General features: G+C 40.5%; 1 protein-coding gene and 1 long non-coding RNA gene across 3 annotated transcripts; one reads left to right on the top strand and one right to left on the bottom strand.

Moving 5' to 3' along the window:
- Positions 1 to 590: 590 nt before the first annotated feature.
- Positions 591 to 3,956, bottom strand: LOC112295867 (high-affinity nitrate transporter 2.1). Its single transcript, XM_024547888.3, has 4 exons — positions 3,213 to 3,956; positions 2,657 to 2,975; positions 2,304 to 2,469; positions 591 to 2,167 (listed from the first exon to the last, which is right to left on the bottom strand). The coding sequence occupies exons 1-4, from the start codon at positions 3,574 to 3,576 to the stop codon at positions 1,370 to 1,372; spliced, it is 1,647 nt and encodes a 548-aa protein (XP_024403656.1). The 5' UTR covers positions 3,577 to 3,956; the 3' UTR covers positions 591 to 1,369.
- An 8,925-nt stretch (positions 3,957 to 12,881) lies between these two features.
- On the top strand, positions 12,882 to 14,699 carry LOC112295943 (uncharacterized). Of its 2 annotated transcripts, XR_012216062.2 has the most exons (3): positions 12,882 to 13,466; positions 13,599 to 13,977; positions 14,250 to 14,699. It is a non-coding gene; the product is annotated as an uncharacterized LOC112295943 (long non-coding RNA). The 2 variants fall into 2 exon arrangements; XR_002973801.3 differs by having other exon boundaries at positions 13,599 to 14,699.
- Positions 14,700 to 19,885: the final 5,186 nt, after the last annotated feature.

Genomic DNA, 19,885 nt, shown 5'->3' with positions numbered 1-19,885 from the left:
GATGCACACAACTTCACAGACAGTCACCTGGCGCAAGGCCTCGCAGACCGGTTGCAAGTTCAGTCCCTTAACGAAAGCCACAAATTACGCTGCCTACTCATGTTCGTTCTAGCGTATAAACTACAGCACAAAAGAAGAAATTAACCCCTGCGTTCACCCATGAATGGATGTCGCCCAGACATTCCAGAAAGTATCAATCTTCGAAAAAAATTGTCTGTCTCCCAAATTAGGTCTTGAAACACATACTACGACAACTTCATGCCTTGTTGGATAGCAAACAGGCAAATCAGACATACCCATCTCAAGGTAAGCGAACTTGAAGAACAAAAGAAGTCGCAGTGAAAAGAAAGGTTGGTTCGTATTCCGTCCAGGACGTAAGGGCCACGTGTTAACACTTGCGGGGCTCATCTCCACCGCCTTGTAAACACAGACCGTGAGAAAAAAAGACACCTTCACGACGTAAATTGCAATGCAAGATTCCATGGACACATATCCACAATCCTCAACTCCCACAGCCAAAACCATCATAACGTCATTCAGCCACCACGAAATCACAACAACTAAAATTGTAGCACCGCGAACTCAAAGAAAACTTGAAACCAAAGTATTGTGAACTTTGATGCATCAATAGATTTCATAAAATACAAGTTACACCCAGAACTATGTACACAAGATTACCAGTACAAATAACACAACCTATGACGAGAACAACCCCCTAACCAGTCCAAGCAACTGGCGGGCCCAGGCCCTTCGCATGCGCACTCATCCACTGCATGTCACTCTCCCCACCAGATCCCACCCCCGCACCCCACCGCCTGTTCCACCATCGCCACAGATGCAGTTCCCAATCGCTCATCCACAGCTCAATTCACTTGTTCTGCCACCCCGATCTACCAGGGCCGCTGCCCTCGACCACTCCGACGTGTCAGCTTTGCCTTCGTCCTCCGCATGGCAGCACGTACCTCCCATCCCTCTCCTCCGGCCGTGAAGCCCCGACCCCAACAGACCAGGGTACCCCGAGATGGCACGCGGCTTGAGACCCACAAGTCCTTGACATAATCCCGGCGCATTGCTTCTCATCTGGTTATTCAACCACTGTCCGCAGGTGCTGGCCTTTGCTCAGCTCCCACCCTCCCCCGCGGGATACCTGCGTTCTTCTCCCCCTCCATGCACTGCCAAACCCTCGTGCGAAAACGCCAACGAGGGCACGACTCCGCCCGCCCCAAACCAAACTCAGGGTGCGGTGAATGCTACGAAACTGGCCGGAAATGCAGCTGCCCCGTACTTTGATCCACAGAAACACGCCGAGCTTCCATCTGTGCCACAGCGAGTGCGTCGACGTCCCATCCGACGCAGAGCGGCCTCCCACCTACACCTCGGCGCCCTCCTTGATGCCCTTCAGCCCGTCAGGCTTCGCGTCCTGAGGAGGACTGTTGCTGCCCTTCCTCCTCCCTCGCTCCGACTTCGAGTTCTCCGCAAACTTCATGCTCGCCTCATGCATCCCCTGATCCTGCTCCCCTTCGCTGTACTCCGACGCGTAGTAGTCCTCCTCCGACATCTTCGACGACGGGAAGACCATGCCTCCCCACTGAGGGAACCACACGAACAACACCAACGCCGTGACGCAGATGATCATGATGCCCATGTACTCGATCCCCACCTCCGTGTGGTACGTCGCCTGCGTGAAGAATATCGTCTGCGTCATCACCGCACCCAGGTTGCCTCCCGCCCCGGTGAACCCCGAGATCACGCCCAGCGACCGCCGGGACACGAACGGAATCACTCCGAACGTGGCTCCGCAAGCGGCCTGAACGAAGAACGAAAACACGATCATGACCCCGATGGCAGGCCCCAGCGCAGCCGTCTTGCCCAGAATAATGCAGAACACGCCTCCCAGCGTCTGGATGATCCATAAGTTCCACAACCGTCCCCGCATTCCGAACCTCACCGCCACAATGTCCGACAGAATCCCTCCCAGCGGCCGAGAAACAATGTTCATGAACCCGAAGCTGGACGCAATGATTCCAGCGCTGGACAGACTGAGGTTGAACCGATCGTGGAAGTACTCCGCAATGATGTTGTCCACGGTCAGCTCCACTCCGAAGCAGTACCCGTACGTGATCAAGAGAATCCACGTCCTGTAGTTCGTCACAGCATTCACGAACACCTGCAGTTTCACAGTCACGACGCTGTTAGAACCCACCCAGTGTTTCGGACGTTGCGGAAGTCACGCCCGCACCGTGCCCGGCACAGCATTCCCGCGAGGCAACGCGGAATTCGCTCGCACGAGTAGAGGAACCCACCTTTCTGAAGCTGTCTTTGGCCTTGGTTCCTTGCGCCTCCAGCTCTTTGAAGTTGCCGTCGGGAAGGTCTTGTCCCAGAAACAACACCATCAGACCGATCGTAGTGTGCATCACGCCGGGCAGGAAGAACGCCAGGCGCCACGCCGTGAAGCTTGGGGATTTAAAGCTGTTCCAGCACAACCCAAACACGATTCAGGTGGTGCGTTCCACTCATAAAAAGTGCCACAACCTCAGCTGGCATGCCACAAGCTCGACGCTCCCATGATTCTAGGCACAAACTTCACCAACAACTAGACCACCATGTAATCCCACAGTCAACAGACGAATTGGGGGTTCTCCAAAAGACGACCCACCTGTCTTTGATCAACGCGTACACCAGCGGCATGATCAATTGCGTCGCCCCGCCCCCCAGGTTGCCCCAACCCGCGGCAATCCCGTTCGCGGTTCCCACGATCTTGCCGTTGAACATGGAACTCATCCAGTACTGGCAAGACACGAACGTCGCCAGCGAGAACCCGATGAAGAACCTCACCGCTGTGAATCCCGCAGCCGTCTCCACCGACGCCATTGCGTACACGGCTGGCGAAATGATCATCACCAGGAATGCGCACCCGTACCGCGGGCCAATCAGGTCGCATATGCTTCCCATCAGCAACCTGGACAGAATCGAGCCTGCCATGCATCCACACGCACATCAGCACTCCGTGCGACCACAGACCGCACACAAACTTGCAGCTACGCCAACTCCGAGCTCCACACATCCTCGACCACCTCAGCATGCACATCACCGGCCCTCGTGAGCTGGCTGCGGAGACCTGATTCTCGGGTTCCCCGACCTGCCCACCTCAAGCAGCACTAGGACTCAAGACCGCGGCTCGGACATTGCTGACACAGTGAGTGAGTTCTTACCAGACACCGACGCGATGGCAGCATGTCCAATGTCTCCCTTGTCGAGATTCAGGTTGTCCCGGATGACGGGAATCAGCGGAGGCGCCGCAAACGTCGACAAGAAACAGGTGAAGAAAGAGAACCAAGACAGGTGGAAGGTGAGCATGTGCGGTGCCCTGAAGCTGTAAATTCTCATCGTCGTGGCCTTGTGCTCAGAGTCCACCGGCAGTGCGAACTTCGCCGCATCCGGGTCTGGCTTGGCCTTGGCGGCCTGGAGAACGGAGAACGCGTACACGGGCTCCTTTCCCGTCACGCCATGCATGGACGTTCCGGGATCGCCCTTGGCGTTCTTGTTTCCCACTCCAGACGCCGACTGGTCCGCCATCTTGAGCTGCCACCACTATCGCCCCGCACGTCAACCTGGCCGGCAATCCACTACAAGATCCCTCACTGATCCGCAATTCAACCACCTCTCCTCCAGGACCTCTCGCCCTGGTCCGAGCTTCGGATGGCAACCAGAACAGCAGCTGAGGCCAGCTGATCTCTAAACCGCTGAGTGGGCGACTTCCCACCAGCAGCACACCAGCGTGAACAAGCACTTCAGTCGAAGATATTCCACACACTGCGATTTGGGTCAGACCGCGGATGCGCGCATCCGCCGAACTTACGGTGTATGAAACACGATACCGGGCGGGAGGCGGGATGCTGTGAGTGCCACTCTAGGAAGGGAGGGCAGGCGGGTTGCATATAAGAGCGAGGCCTGGGCGACGGCTAGTGGACGCCCGACGAACGCGGATCAGTGAACTGGAGCCGTGGGTTCGTCGGTTCCCGTCTCGCCGCGGCTCAACGAGGTTGGACCCCACTCTTTTGGAACTCGTATGCCGATTCTAAATTGGATGCGCAGGGAGGGCGGCACCGGCCCACTCACAAGTCATCAATGCTTGTCACTGGATGCTCCAGCCCTGGTGTGCCAAACCGGGAGGTATCAGTTGCGGCAAACCGTGAATCGTGAAGTCGTTGCAAGTGGAGCTGGTCAAATCCGACTTGAAGCCACAAGCAGCTCCACCTACTTTTGAACACAGGGGCACAGCACCTATTTCGATCGGTCATAGGCTCAGCAGTCGGTATGCCGCAGTTGATACGGGAACCGGCGCAGACACGTCGATGTGGCATAATGTTAGGGCATCCTTCGACAGAGTGCACGGCAGAAGGAGAAGGAGAATGACGAGGCGGAGACCTAATTCAGGATCCGAAGCCGCACAAGGCCGCGGGAATCGTGGCACTGGGTTGGAGGGGGATGCGAGAGTGTCGCGACCCTCCGCCGGTCACACTTGCTCGGGAGTGCTTTTCCCTCGGGATTCGGGGGAGACTTTTGTCTGGTGCTCGCAGGCTTCCATGCGTTCAGCGGTAGGGCACCACGTTCTCGTTTCGCGGTGTGGGTCATTATGCTCCGTATCAGATTGCGCAGGCAGCGTTGCTTGAGTTTCGCGAGTTGCGAGGTCTGTTTCCAACGTCGCAGGGTTTGGTTGCTTTTGTCCGGGTGCCGCTCTCTGAGTTTCTGGTGTACAGTACTTCTTATTGTATTTTTATTTTGGCACAAATGGGATTACCCTTTCCATTAATTTGTTATAGGTAATAAAGGCATCCAAGCTCCTTATGTATTGAGGTGAAACTCATAGCAAAGTTTGTAAGCTTTTCTAAGAGCACTTGGTTATTAGCTTCAAGTTCATGGATTATTAAGCTTTTTCATGGATGTCTAGGGTTTCATGTAGTGATACATCTATTTGTATCTCAAAGATTTTATTTGCTATTTCAGATCTTTCTCTCTTTTTTAATAAGGTTTTATTCACATCCATTTAATGTTATATTTTTTTTGAGGATTTTTCATACTAGTTAACCACATTCTAATATGTGTCATGGACATGAATCTTGAAGAAAGAAATCCTTAATACACTCTTGTGCCATTCAAAAGAACTAATAAGTCATCCAAAGATGACATGATATTAAATTAAAATGGTTGTTGCCGAAAACAAGAAGACTAAAAAGTCTTGAAACAAGACTAAAGACTAAAGACTAAAAAGGTGTTTACAAGAGTATAATGTTGAAGCCTTCATAACTCCCTTCAAATAAAACATTTGGATTACCATCAAGGGTTGTTCCTAATTGTAATAATATCATCAAATATTGGGAGTTTCTTCCAAGGTTGTGATACCAACCATGTTATATCTCGCCATCTATTTGAGGAAGGACATGTCATTCTTGAGGATCTTCATCTTGATTATGTCATCTTGAAGGTTGTAACAATTGCAATGTCTCATCTTATAAGTCAGCAAGTGATAGCTCTTGAGTTGAATCTATTAGTTGTTGATTCTCCCTCTCCTTAGTATCACAAATACATAGAAATTACAAACCAGAGTAGAAGATAGAATTCTTTATTCTTTAGATCTTGTTTCTTTTATAGCAAAAATTTGTTATTTTTCATCTTAGTTTTCATGGATGTCGTCAATAAAAAGCTTTAATTTTCTTAATTGCATTTGTAAGACTCTTTGTTGGTTCTCATGTACGTTCACTAATATCATATTCATGCCAATGAACAACACATTCTAATCTATTTTGGCGTCACCTTGAATCTAAGACTTCTTCCAACTTGAATTCTTAATTATTATTCATTTCTATGGAAGGAGGTGGTATTTGTCTTATTTTCAAGATATTCACTATCTTGTATGGCTTTAAAAAAGACACATGGAATACAAGATAGATTTTCATAGAATTCAATAGATATAATTGATAAGCAACAAGATTGACTTATTTACAAATAGAAAAAAAGTCGAAGCCTATAATAATCCAACTTGTCACAAGAACAAGTAGACTTGATATTACAATGAAGTAACTATGTCTTGTCACCCACGTTGAATTGTAGTTTTTCTTTGCGATAAGCATCTGCATTAGTTTTTTGTTGTTCTTGAGTTTTCTTTAACTATGTCTTCATTATTGCATATAGCTCTAACAAATGATTTATTAAATCTTTTGCTATAAGATTGTCAACTTTTGAAAAGTCAAAAATATCAAATCATGGATGATAACCATAACTAATTAAAAAAAAAATATTAATTGAGTGGAAGAATATACCAAATTATTGTATGTAAACTCTATTAATGGTAAAAGTGTTATCCAATCATCTTCAAGATAGTTGATGGTATATCTCAAATATTGCTCCAAAACTTGATTTACTTATTCTATTTGCCCATCATTTTGAGGATGACAAGCCAAAGAAAGCTTTATATCCACCTTTAAAATCTTGAAAAGAATTCTCCAAAATCTAGATACAAATTGAGTCGCCCTATCCAATATAATATCTTTAGACAATCCATAATAACAATAGATGTTATTAAAAAAAAACTTAGCCATTTTTTCACTTGTAATAGATTTTGTATATAGTACAAAATGTGCCATTTTGATAAAACAATCTACTACTATGAATATAGAATCATATAAACTTGAGACTAGAAGATCTATGATAAAGTCTTTAGAAACAAAAGATCATGGTTATTCTAGAATAAGTAATGGTTGAAGAAGTCCATAAGATCAATGGCAAGGAATTTTGAATCTTGAACAAATATCACATGATTGTACAAAGTCTTTGGCTGCCTTTTACATTTGAAGCTATGAAAAATTTCTCAAAATTAGTACCAAAGTCCTATGGCAGATTTAGTGACAATGAGAAGTTTGAGACCAAGTTTAGAAATCAATTTCAGTCCATCAATGTAGAGAAGTGAAGAAACAATCAATTAGCTAAAATTAGATAATCCAAGTCAATACAAGATTATATCTCCCAATTTAAGTCCTTACATCTTTAAATTGGCAACATTTCAAAGACTGAGATCATAGACTCATTTTTACGAGGATTGAAACGTCAAGTCCAGTTAAAGAAGGAATTAAGGGATTAACAAATACTTGAAAAGGTAGTTGGGATTGCAAACAAGGACAATGGTATAGATTTCAAAAATTAAAGAGTGTAACCTATTGTCACGGATATACGCATATAAGCCAATATTTACATATATAAATATGTAGAAGTAAGTAAAAGTATATAAAAATAAGTTAATTCTATAGTATTTGATATGAAAGCTTCCTCGAAGCTTCATAGTCGCTGCTTTGACTTTGTAGGTGTCTTTAATTGACTTTTTGGGATTAGAAAAGTGATCAACAAGTTAGCCATGTGCCACACATGTTATTAGCTTGAAGACCAAGCTAACTATGTGGCCTACACGCACAAAAACTTGCTTTGTAAATCAAAGCATGTGTCCTACAAAGTCAATGCATATTGGAGGTCCTATAGAACGTCGCCACGTAGCTCCTAATAAGATAGTATATATAGAGACAAGAGTGAAGCCTTTTTCACTCTTGTCAACTCTTTTCTTGCTTCCAATCTAGTTTCAAAGGTCTCTAGTTTTCTTGGCTTTTTGGCAATATCCATTCTAGTTTCTTTCTTATCTATATATATATATATATATATATATATATCTAGTTATTTCTATTTTGTTATCTTTCTTTGAGAGAAGTCTCACTTGTTTATTTATCTTTATCGTGTTCTTGTCCTTGACAGATTGACAAGAATACATTTACAATATCAGAGCTTTATCTAATCTTGATTAAGAGTGGATTATCCTTTTTTTTTAATAAGACATAAGCATATTAGAAGTTGCGGATTACCCTCTTCTAAACTCATATTGTCTTTAGTATTTTCTTTGTTCTCAAGTCCTCTCTTCTTTTTGACTTGAGCGATATTAGACATCTTCTCTTTTCTAAGTGTTATCATGGTAGAACTTGCTGAAATGAAGAATGCAATGGCACAAACGGAAGAGAAATTGAGGAAGTTAATGCTTACGATGCATCAACTCAAATTACTACCACAAGGAGCAACAAAATTAGCAGGAAGTGAAGATATAGAAATGATTGGAGCTGCTTCAACATCTGCACCAAATCATATCCCTTCTCCTATGGTGGAATGCCCTTCCAGTGTTAGAAAACCAAGAATTCCCTTCTTTGAGAAGTTTGATGGTACCAGATCATAGTTTAGAGGATTTATCAATTAAGTGCAACTTGTGATTGAACTTCAATCCCAAAGCTATCCAACTTGAAGATCGCAAGTTAGATTCATTTATACGCTTCTTTGAGGTTTAGCATTATCATGGTTTTCATCTTTTCTTGAACGATGAGATCCAATATTGGATAATCTAGAGGCTTTTTTGGCGGAGTTTCGATCCATGTATGGAGAACATGATGCAATTCGTGTTGCAACCAATAAGATCCATATTTTACGACAAGGCAATCGATCAGTAATGTTGTATGCTTCACAATTTTGACAACTTACAACTGATATTAAGTGGGATGATGCTGCACTCATTAGCCAATTTCTCTATGGATTATAATATGAGGTAAAAAAATTAATGCTCAACTTATCTAATCCTCAAACATTGAGTCAAGCAATTGACTTTGTTGTAAAGTGCGTCAATCACCTTTTTGAATTCTGATCTAAGAACCATATAAGTAGACTTCAACATAACTACAATTCAATAGCAACACCAACATCTCTTCAACACATACATTTGGAAGTAGAAGATATGCCAATTGATGCAGTACATTTCAAACCTCTTACTGAGTAAGAATAGACTCGTAATCGTCAAGAAGGTTTGTGCTTATATTATGGAGAACCTAAGTACATTGCTCAAAATTATCCAAAGAAAGGATGCAACCATAAAATGAGGAGTACAGCAATCAAAGGAGATAGCATATTGAAAAACGAATTTGTCCTGCTACAATAGGGACCGTGCGGCTAGAACCTTGTACAATGCCTAGTGAAGGTCCTACCCTCTCCTCAGAACCTTCTCCATATTTTACAATAAATATTATTCTATGACCTAAACATCTCAAAGCCTCTACCTAGCTAGATTCAGGAGCCTCAATATGTTTCTTAGATGAAAATTTTACTAAAAGACATTGCATATTTTTAGTAAAGAAAACTAAATCTGTTCATGTAGAAGTCATAGATGGTCGTCCGTTGTCTTCAAGAGATATTACTCATGAAATCCTTCCTATAGAAATAACAACTTATGGTCATAGTAGCTTTGTAATATTTAATATCATTAGATCTCCTTCTAATCCAGTCATTTTAGATTTATCATGGCTAAAAAGAATATAATCCTAAAATAGATTGAACTTCTCATAGTCTTGAATTTTTTGAAAGTATAACTAAGAGTATAGTTAATCAAGTAGAAAGTCATAAGTCTAGTATAATTAAACCTATATTTGAAGGTGCAAGTGCTTTCTTGCATGCTGCAAAAGAAGGATCACCTTGTGTCATTTATGCCACACCTGTTTCTACTAGTGGAAAGACTTCAAGTAGTATTTCAAGCCAATATCAAGATTTTCAAGATGTATTTGAGAAAAAGAATGTGGATACTATTCCAAAACATCATTCCTATGAGTGCTCAATTGACCTTCAAGAAGGAGCGCAAGTGCCATTTGGACCAATCTACAATTTATCTCAAAATCAATTGGCTGAATTCAAGGAGTATATTGAAGAAAATTTGCCCAAGAACTTTATACGCCATTCCAAATCTCCAGCAAGAGCTCCAATTTTATTTATGAAGAAAAAAGATGGATCATTGTAGATGTGTATTGATTATCGAGGATTCAACAAAATCACTATTAATAATAGGTACCCGCTACTTTTGATATCTAGACTTCTTGATCAGTTGAATTAAGCTAAGATATATACAAAAATAGATCTACTGAGAGCATACAATTTCGTATGCATTAAAGAAAGAGATGAATGGAAGATTGCATTTCGAACAAGGTATGGACATTTCGAATATAACATCATATCTTTTGGACTTATAAATGTATTAACAGCATTCCAACATCTAATGAATGATGTCTTTTTGGAGTTTTTAGATGATTTTATTATCTATTATGTAGACAACATCTTAATCTATTCTAAGAACTCAAAAGAATATAAACTTCATATTCGCCAAGTATTACAAAAACTTAGAGATGGAGGACTCTATGCCAAGATAGAAAAGTGTGTATTTTACACTACTCAAGTCGACTTCTTAGGATACATCATTTCAAATGATAGACTTATGATGACTCCTAAGAAAGTTCAAACTATTATGGATTGGAAGATCTCAAAAATGATAAGAGATGTCTAATGCTTTTTGAGATTTGTCAATTACTATCGGATCTTCATCAAAGACTTCTCTCAAGTTGTAGCTCCACTTACACGTTTGACTTGCAAAAAAAAACTTCAATGGAATCAAGAAGCAGAATTAGCATTTGAAGCTTTGAAGACAGCCTTTGTTTCTACAATAATCTTGTATCATGTTTATTTTTCTAAGCCATTTTTTTATGGAAACAGACGCATCAAACTTTGCATTCGGTGCCATGTTGTCACAAATGGGAATAGATATTAAACTATACCCAATAGCTTTTCATTCCAAAAAATTTTCAGTAGTCGAGATCAACTATGAGATCCATGACAAAGAACTTCTTGCAATCGTGGATTCATTTCAAGAATGGTGCCATTATCTAAAAGGTTCTTCTAGCCTAGTCACAATATATATAGATCACAAGAACCTTGAATATTTTATATCAACACGTATTTTGAATTGTTGCCAAGCTTGTTGGAGTATGTCTTTGTCAAGATTCGAATTCAAGATCACTTATCGACTAAGAAAACAACAAGGTTAGTCAGATGCACTCTCTAAACGATCTTACCTTGCACCAAAGGAAAAAAATGCTGCTTTTGATCAATAACAAATAATTCTCTTGAAGCCAAAGCATCTTCATCTTCGAGCAATGAAATTAACACTAACTGTTGATTCAACTTTCATTAAGCATGTTCAGTCAAGTATGTCTTTTGATCCTCTTATTCGTGATATTAAAGAAAATCCTTCAAAGTCTCATAATACTTCTAAGTTTGAATTCAAGAACAATCTACTATATTTTGAAGGACGCCTATATGTTCAAAAAGGTAAAGCTTGATTATGTGTTCTTCAAGCTCGTCATGACTTTCCAGAAGCAGGATATTTTGGATACAATAAAAATTTGCAACTAATGATATCCTTGGATTATTCAAGGATATTATATCAGATATGAAAACTCAATTTGTATCAAGATTTTGGCGGACTCTTTTCAAGATTCTAAAAGTGGATATAAAACTATCTTCGGCATTCCATCCTCAAACTAATGGTCAAACTGAGCGTGTTAATCAAGTTTTGGAGCAGTATTTAAGATGTACCATTAATTACCAATAAGATGATTGGACAACTCTTTTGCCATTGGTAGAGTTTGCTTGTGATAACATGATACATTTTTCTACAAAACAAAAACCTTTCTTTGCCAATTATGGTTATCATCTATGACTTGATACTTTTGACTTTTCAAAAGTTGATAATCCTTCTGCAAAAGATTTGACAATTCATTTGTCAGAGCTACATTTAACAATGAAGGCGCACTTAAAAGAAGTTCAAGAATAATAAAAAGATAATGCGGATGTCTATCGAAAGGAACAACCACCATTCTACATGGGTGATAAGGTATAGTTACTTCATTGCAATATCAAGACCACTCGTCCTTGTGACAAGTTGGACTATTGAAAGCTTGGACCATTTTCTATTTTTGTACAAATCAATCCAAGTGCATATCGTTTACACTTACCAAAGTCAATGAAAATCCATCCAGTATTCCACGTGTCTTTTCTTGAACCTTACAAGACAATGGATATACCAAGAAGAAGACAAGCTCCATCTCATCTTATAGAAGTGGACAATAATGAAGAATTTGAAGTGGAAGAAGTCTTAGATTCAAACCAGCACCAAAATAAATTGGAATATCTTGTCCATTGGCAAGGATATGGTTTTAGTGAATGCACATAAGAGCAAATAAAAAATCTTGCAAATGCAGCAAAGGTGATGGAAGCTTTTTATTGACGACATCCATCAAAATCAAGATGAAAATCTTCCTTATAAAAGAAACATGATCTAGGCAAAATAACATTCTATTTTCAATCCTTGTTTGTAGCTTCCTTGTAGTTGTGAAGCTCAAGAGATAGAGAACCAACAATTAGCGGATTCAACTTAAGAACCTTTGTTTGCTGACCTATCGGATGAGACATTATGATTGTCACAACCTTCAAGACGACATAATCAAGATGAAGATCTTCAATAACGACATGTTCTTCCTCGAATAGATGGAAAAATACAACGCATTTGGTATCACAACCTTGGAAGGGACTCCCAATGTTTGGTGATTTTATTAGAGGTAGGAACAACTGCTGATGGTGTTCCAAATGTTTTATTCGAAGGAAGTTATGAAGGCCTCAATAATGATCAAATAATTGGGTGGTCTTCCTACCTTGGTATGGGACACTACCGATGGTTGAGAGGTCCTATCAACCATCTTCAAAGAGAACAAAGATCACAATATGTGGCAAATACAATTCGTCGCATAATAGATTTCCTCAACATATGATTATCGCTCAAAGAACGGCTGTGTTACGATGCCCATGCATCTAATAAATTTAGTATATCAAAAATCTAATGCATGTAGATTTTTCGAATGTTTGTGAAGGATAAACAGGTTCAGGTCGATGGGAACTTGAAGGCATCAATTTGTGTGGGAAATTAATAGATACTTTAGTGGGCTCATGAGCTGTGGTATAAAACTTTCGCATGTGCTGCACAACTCTCGTCTTTCTCAAATTACCCACCACCGTATCGAGCTTCCTTTCAAAGCCGAGTCTTTTCGGCCTTGAATTATCCCTTGATGAGCTCTGAAAATGATTAGTCTCCCAGTCCCTCACTTGGATTTGAGATTAGTGCTTTCAAGATCAAGGATGTTGTTTGTTTGACAGGATCTTACAACATGACGGAGTTTCATTTGGCTTCACAGATCAGTTTTCACTAACGATGAGGCTGCTAGGATAAGGGTAAGGCTCCTCCATCTTGGGTTTTCGTTTCCAGATTGCTGTGGCTTCGGCAGCCTGGGTGGAGGCGGTGGCGGTTTCAGCTGAAGTGAAGGAAAATTCGGAAGAGGTGTTGAAAGTCGATCCTAGGGTACCATACATTGTGCTTCTGAAGGGCTTGGTTGAAACCATGAAGTGGCGATCGAGAGTGAGATTTCACTGGGTTGCCTTGCTGCTGTTGCGGCCATCTGGCTGCAGAGAGATGAATTCGTAACTATTGCAGCGAATACCTATTGCAGATGGACAAGGTAATCAAACCCATCCCGATTCATCGCAGTGGGGGAATTGCAAGAGTGTTGGAATTAGGTTACGCATTATCACTTTTGGTTTCAAAATGAGATCGAGACAGTAGTTAATATCAACGGTTACACATCATGCAGATTAATGTCCGGGGAGAATTCAAATCCAGTTACGGACGAACTCATTGCAAACAAACTTCAAGTTCCAGGGAGAAATGGTCAGTCTCAGAGCAAATTTACGCCGAAGCAAAATCCGAGATAGGGCAGCAGGCAATCGGTTAAGTTTAAAATTTGGAATCCCAACCAGCTCTTCTCAAATTTCGCCTCAAACACATGCAGGTTGCTCTGGAGGGCAAGGGAGAAATGTAGCAGCGCAATCTAGTTCACATACTGGAGACTGCGGGGGTGACACACAAATTACAAATAGAGCAACCAGAGGACCACTCCAGTTGGATGGCAATGAAACCCTACCTTTGGAATGAGCTCTCTGATTTCATGTAATCAAGCTTAAGCTCTCCCGGTAATGGTCATATAGTTCCAGCTTTTGAAGTCTTCAGGTCTTCAAGGGTTGGCTTTGCTACTTTTTGCAAAACAAGTGCATCTTCATGTTGAGTGCCTCTCCTGTTCATGCTCGAACCCCAACAATCAGAAACACAATTCTCTTCTGCACATTTAACTACTATTGAAGTTGCCATCGTAATGTCATCATATTGGCAATTTCATGCTTTGTCGATCGGCGTTATCTTTTCTCCATTTCTGGTGTTAACCCTGTGCTTTGAGAAGTTTTAGCAGGGATACTGGAGTTCACAAATACTCTACCTGCAGCTCGCTTGTTCAAAGCTCAATGGCAGCCAGCACTCTGCACATCAACACGTGCTCAATCAGGTGCGTACACCTGATTCTCGCCTTCCTTAACTGAACCGTGACCATTACTTGTCGACAGTGTTTTGTGTTTTTTTTAATTAGTTTGCACGATTCTTGGCATGATTCTTATCGGCTAGATGACAATGTCTAGATCAGAAGCTCCCCACAACCCGAGAGCCTCTACAGGTGGGTCATTCTGAACCTCAATACGGACGCCGTTGTTGATGCGAGACACAACGTTGTGACTGCAGTGACGGTGTGTTCTTGAATCTTTTGGAACTTCTTTGAAGCTGATTTAGTTTCTTATTAAACATGTTGTGTATGTTTTTGGAAGATGGACTTCCACCAAAATTTAAAAGGTTTCCAATCATATCAAGACATGCGAAAAGAAAATTAATCATGTGGTGAATGTGGATATGTTTGAGTTTTAATAACATAAGTTTATACATGTTTCTACATATTTTTGGCAAGAATTAAATTTTGATTTCTACAGGTAATTAGTTACATTAATGTTCAGAATGGTCTAGCAGATGCTTTAAACCCTAATTTACAAGCATTCAAGCACTGATTTCTTAATATGTCAAGAATCCAATATTTAAATGTCATCAAACTTATGTACAAAGTTTACTAGCATGAATATATACATTCCTTGAAATTTTGAACCAAAATTTTGTCAAATTGCTCAAGATATAGCTCAAGACACAACCACTAATAAATCAGGTCACTTACTACCTTTAGATTGCATGCACTAACTTCAAAATTCAATAATTCTTTTACTTCAACTTGGAATCTAGCAAGTAGTATGCAAAAAGTGTAATTGCAAAAGTATTCTCTCTAGTTGTAATCGTTGATCTTCAATTGCCATCCGTACGTGTGCGTTATATCAAAAACAGTGTCAATAGCTCCCAAATCAACACCTTAACTTTGAGTGCTTATATCTCCTTCATATAAATTCCAAATCATAAAAGATTTGCACCAAAATCATAGCCAAAAATCTAAACTTGTTGACCCTAGCCTTTAAAGCTCAAATGGCTCCGAAAAACAAACCCTAATCTCTAATATGGCCTCGAGTAGCCTCCTCAAAGCCCATTGGTCATGATTTTTGTCCAATAAGTATGGAGATTTTCATCATTCATCTCCATTCATTTATATGGATGCCCTAAATTCTCTTTTTACTACCAAAATCCCTCTCTAACTCTTTTCTTTACAAGATTTACTCAATATATGTTTTAGACACCAAATTAAAGAATCAAAATAAGACTTCAAAGATCACCAATGTCTAATAAAGGTGATTCTAAATATTTAAAATTACTACCAACAAAATCAATCTCAAAAGCTACTATCAAAAGAAAATAAAGTTATACAAATTCTAATAGTAATCTTTTTAAACAACCTCTTTTTAAAGTAGTAATTTAACCACATTCTACAACCAACTAAGATCCAGTAATATGGCTCTCACCATGTTGTTAAGTAAATTGTACATTAAATACATAATCACATTATTTTTACATGGTAGCCGAACTATAACATGACAACGATAATTTGCCACATTCATTTTTAAATTTTAAAGAAGATGTGGATTTATATCATCAAATATAAGAGTGAGTACTTTTCTAGATTCAAGGAGTTTAAGGCACTTGTAAAAAAGTAATGTGATTGCAAGATCAAGATGTTGTACATAGACAATTGAAGTGAGTACATATCAAAGCATTTTGATGAGGACTTTTGGATGCATTGTCCATGTAAAGATATCAGATTGTATGAAATTCAAATTTAATGCAAAAGGTACAAAATGTGTGTTTATTGGATATTGTGAAGGTACCAAGGCATATAAGCAAATGGTTTTGAATACCAAAAAGATCATCAAAAGTCATGATGTAGAATTTTTCGAATGTAAAAATAATTGTGAGCACTTGGAGATGTATCCAAATGAGAATAATAGTGAGTTTGTGGAAAAATCTTCAATTTTAGCAAAGAAAAAAGAAGATGATGATGACAATAAAGATGGTATGAATGAAGATGAAAAGATGAAGAAGGAGGCCTCTACAATTCCTAAGACCAATAATGAAGATATTGAAGATGTTGAAGATGATGATGATGATGAGGAGTATCAGCCTTTGAGTGAAAAAAGACAAGGTTTAAGAAAGAAGAAGCATGGAAGCAAGTGTTAGGGACATAATCCTTAGACCTTTCTAGAGACAAGTTTCTAAAACCTTCTAGAAAGAAGTCTCTAGAAACTTCCAGAAGATTCCTTGAATATTCTCTTAGAATATTCTTTAAAGATTTTCTAAAGATTCTTTGAAGATTCCCTTAGAAGGCTCTAGAAGATTCTTAGAATATTCTAGTAGATTCTAGGAAGTTACTTGAGAAGCTTCCTAGCTCTTGGATAGTTGCTCGAGAAGCTTCATAGTTCTTGGGAAGCTTCTTGATGCGCTTCCTTAGAACCATAGGCCAGTAGTATATATAGGAGTCGAGGCTGAAGAGTTCTTCAGTCTCGACAACACATCTCTTGAAGCTTTAGCTCAATTCTCTTGGCGTTGCTCTTGTACTCATCTGATAATCTAGTTATTGTCATTTCTTCTTGAACTTCTTGTTTAGATTTCTTGTTTGTATTTTTGGTCCGTGACAGTTTGTCGAGACTACCTTTATCTTAATATCAAAGTTGAATCCTTCTTGTTTGAGAGCGGATTACCCCTCTTCTTGAAGGTATTCTAGCGCTTTAGGGGTTGCGGATTACCTTCCTCTAAATTGATATTTTCTCAATCACAATATCAGAGCTTAGTTCTTTGAGGCAGAGAGTGGACTACCCCTTTCCTTGGAGATACTTGAGCGTTCTAAGGGTTGCGGATTACCCTCTTTTGGACTGATATTAATTCCTTCTTTTTGTTTAGCATAGCTAGTAAAAAAGACTGTTAACATCGATTTCAGAGCTTTGCCTTCTTGATAGAGTGCGGATTACCCCTCTTCTCGAAAGCATTGAGGCATTTTTAGAGGTTGCGGATTACCCTCTTCTAAAACTGAAATCGTTTAGTGTTTTTTTTCTTTTCTCCGAGTAGGTTTTAGTGACAGGTAGTGCTACAATTTTCTCCAAGAGACTTAGCAATTTCTTCTTCTCTCAAAATTTTAATCCATCTATTCTCTAAATATGGAAGTAGACCAAGCCATAGACAGTGCATCTCCACAAGTAGACAATAGAGTGGCAACTCTTGCAGATCTTCAAGCTTTTATGAATAGTGTACGAAAGGAGATTGCATTTCTTCGCAATCCAAGTAAAGAACCTCAAATTGATCTAGTGACCGAAGAAGCTAGACGCGAAATTCATAGCCTACAACAAGAGATTATTCGACTGAGAGAAGCAAGACATGTGTCACATACGACCCCTATGGATACTTCAAGGATTAGTACGAAAGAACCAAAAGCGAGTATGTCAGACAAGTTTGATGGAACAAGAGCCAACTTCTGAGGTTTTGTGCAACAAGTACGGCTTTACCTACGCCTATATCCTTCTCGTTATCCGAATGGATTTACCCAGGTTACTTTCATAGGTACTCTTCTATCAAGAAATGCTCGCTCTTGGTTTGCTCCACTATTGGAGAAGGATTCTCCAATATTGTACGACCTAGAGGCTTTCATAGAGAGACTTACTGCTGCGTTTGGAGATAGCGATAGAAAAAGAGTGGCTGAAAGAAAAATACAAAATCTGCGACAAGGATCACGTTTTGCTGCAATCTATGCTGCAGAATTTCAATAGCTTACATGTGATCTTGATTGGAATGATAAGGCGTTCATGACACGATTTCAATATGGACTGAGAGATGATGTCAAGAACTTATTGATCACCATGCCTAAGGCAGATACTTTAGAAGAACTTATATCTCAGGCAATTATTTGTGACAACCGCCTCTTTGAATTACGACAAGAAAGACGATCAGGCTGGAGAAATGATGGAGCATTTGCTACATTTTCAAAAGGTCCAGAGAATCACTCTACAGATCCTGAACCCATGCAAATTGATGCGGTACGTTTCAAATCCCTCACAGCTGAGGAAAGAAATCGACGGTTTGAACAAAACTTGTGTTTATATTGCGGAGAAGCGGGCCATAAAGCTGTAGATTGTCGGAAGAAACAGAAGCCTCAAACAACAAGACTCAGGAGTACAAGCATGCAAGAAAACAAGGACGCCCAGCCACAATAGGGACCGTGCGGCTGGACATCTCAACATCCAAAATTAATCAAGGTCCCTTTCTCTCAGCTCAACCTTCAGATTGTTTTATGGTACCTTTACATCTGGGTATTCAAGAACTACAAGTCGATGCTTTATTAGACTCGGGTGCATCCGCTTGCTTTATAGATGAAGAGTTTGCCAAGCTTCACAATATTTCTCTTGTAAAGAAACTTAAGCCTGTCCATATAGAAGTCATAGATGGATGACCATTGTCTTCGGGCAATGTTATCCATGAAACTAAACCATTGAAGGTACGTCTTGAAAACCATGAGAGCAATATTGTGTTTAATGTTATCAAGACCCCTTCATGTCCTATCATTTTGGGACTATCTTGGCTTGATAGATATAATCCATTGATAGATTGGAAGTTGCGGAAAGTGACATTTCCAACAAACTCCTTGAAGGTGGAATCTGCCAAGACAATGTCTAGAAACAAATCCTTGTTTATAGGTGCAAGGGCTTTCATGAAGGAAGCCAAGCAAAATACACCTCTTGTCATCTTCGCAACTCTGACTCGAGAAGATGCAACTCCGACTTTGGTTATTCCAAAGCAGTATGAAGAATTCAAAGATGTCTTTGAAAAGAAGAATGCTGATATGCTGCCAGAGCATCGACCCTATGACTGTGCCATTGAATTGCAAGAAGGAGCACAACCACCTTTTGGACCAATCTACAATTTGTTGTAGACGGAGTTGACTGAGTTGCGGAAGTACATTGATGAGAATCTAGCCAAGAACTTCATCCGTCATTCGAAGTCGCCAGCTGGGGCACCAATCTTATTTGTGAAGAAGAAGGATGGCTCACTACGGATGTGCGTGGACTATCGAGGTCTCAACAAGGTGACAAAAAAGAATCGCTACCCACTGCCTTTGATCTCTGGTCTTCTTGAACAATTTGGGCGTGCAAGGATCTTTACAAAGATTGATCTAAGGGGAGCTTACAACCTTGTGCGAATTAAGGAAGGAGATGAATGGAAGACAGCATTCCGAACAAGGTATGGCCATTTTGAATACAATGTCATGCCATTTGGTCTTACTAATGCTCCAGCGGTCTTTCAACACATGATGAATGACATCTTTCAAGAGCATCTAGACGATTTTGTTGTCATCTATCTAGATGATATTTTGATATTTTCTAAGAACGAGGAAGAACATGAGAAGCACGTTCGTCTGGTACTCAAAAAACTATGGGAGCGAGGACTCTATGCCAAATTAGAGAAGTGCTTATTTCACCAAACTGAGATGGAGTTTTTGGGATTCATCGCGACTACGGAAGGCTTGAAGATGGATCCAAAGAAGGTGGAAGCAATCATGTCTTGGGAAGTTCCGAAGACGGTTAG

This window comes from Physcomitrium patens, chromosome 19 (assembly GCF_059467195.1).
Source record: "Physcomitrium patens ecotype Gransden chromosome 19, ASM5946719v1, whole genome shotgun sequence".
In the NCBI taxonomy this organism is placed as follows: Eukaryota; Viridiplantae; Streptophyta; class Bryopsida; order Funariales; family Funariaceae; genus Physcomitrium; species Physcomitrium patens.
Note: the sequence above shows the minus strand (reverse complement) of the source record. Positions and strands in the feature narration are given on the sequence as shown.

What these genes read in the sequence shown, in the direction of transcription:
- LOC112295867 (XM_024547888.3), bottom strand. Translation starts at nt 3,576, where the DNA reads ATGGCGGACCAGTCGGCGTCTGGAGTGGGAAACAAGAACGCCAAGGGC. An exon ending in TACGCGTTGATCAAAGACAG is followed by an intron (nt 2,470 to 2,656) that starts GTGGGTCGTCTT and finishes GTGCTGGAACAG; the next exon opens with CTTTAAATCCCCAAGCTTCA. An exon ending in CCAAAGACAGCTTCAGAAAG is followed by an intron (nt 2,168 to 2,303) that starts GTGGGTTCCTCT and finishes GTGAAACTGCAG; the next exon opens with GTGTTCGTGAATGCTGTGAC.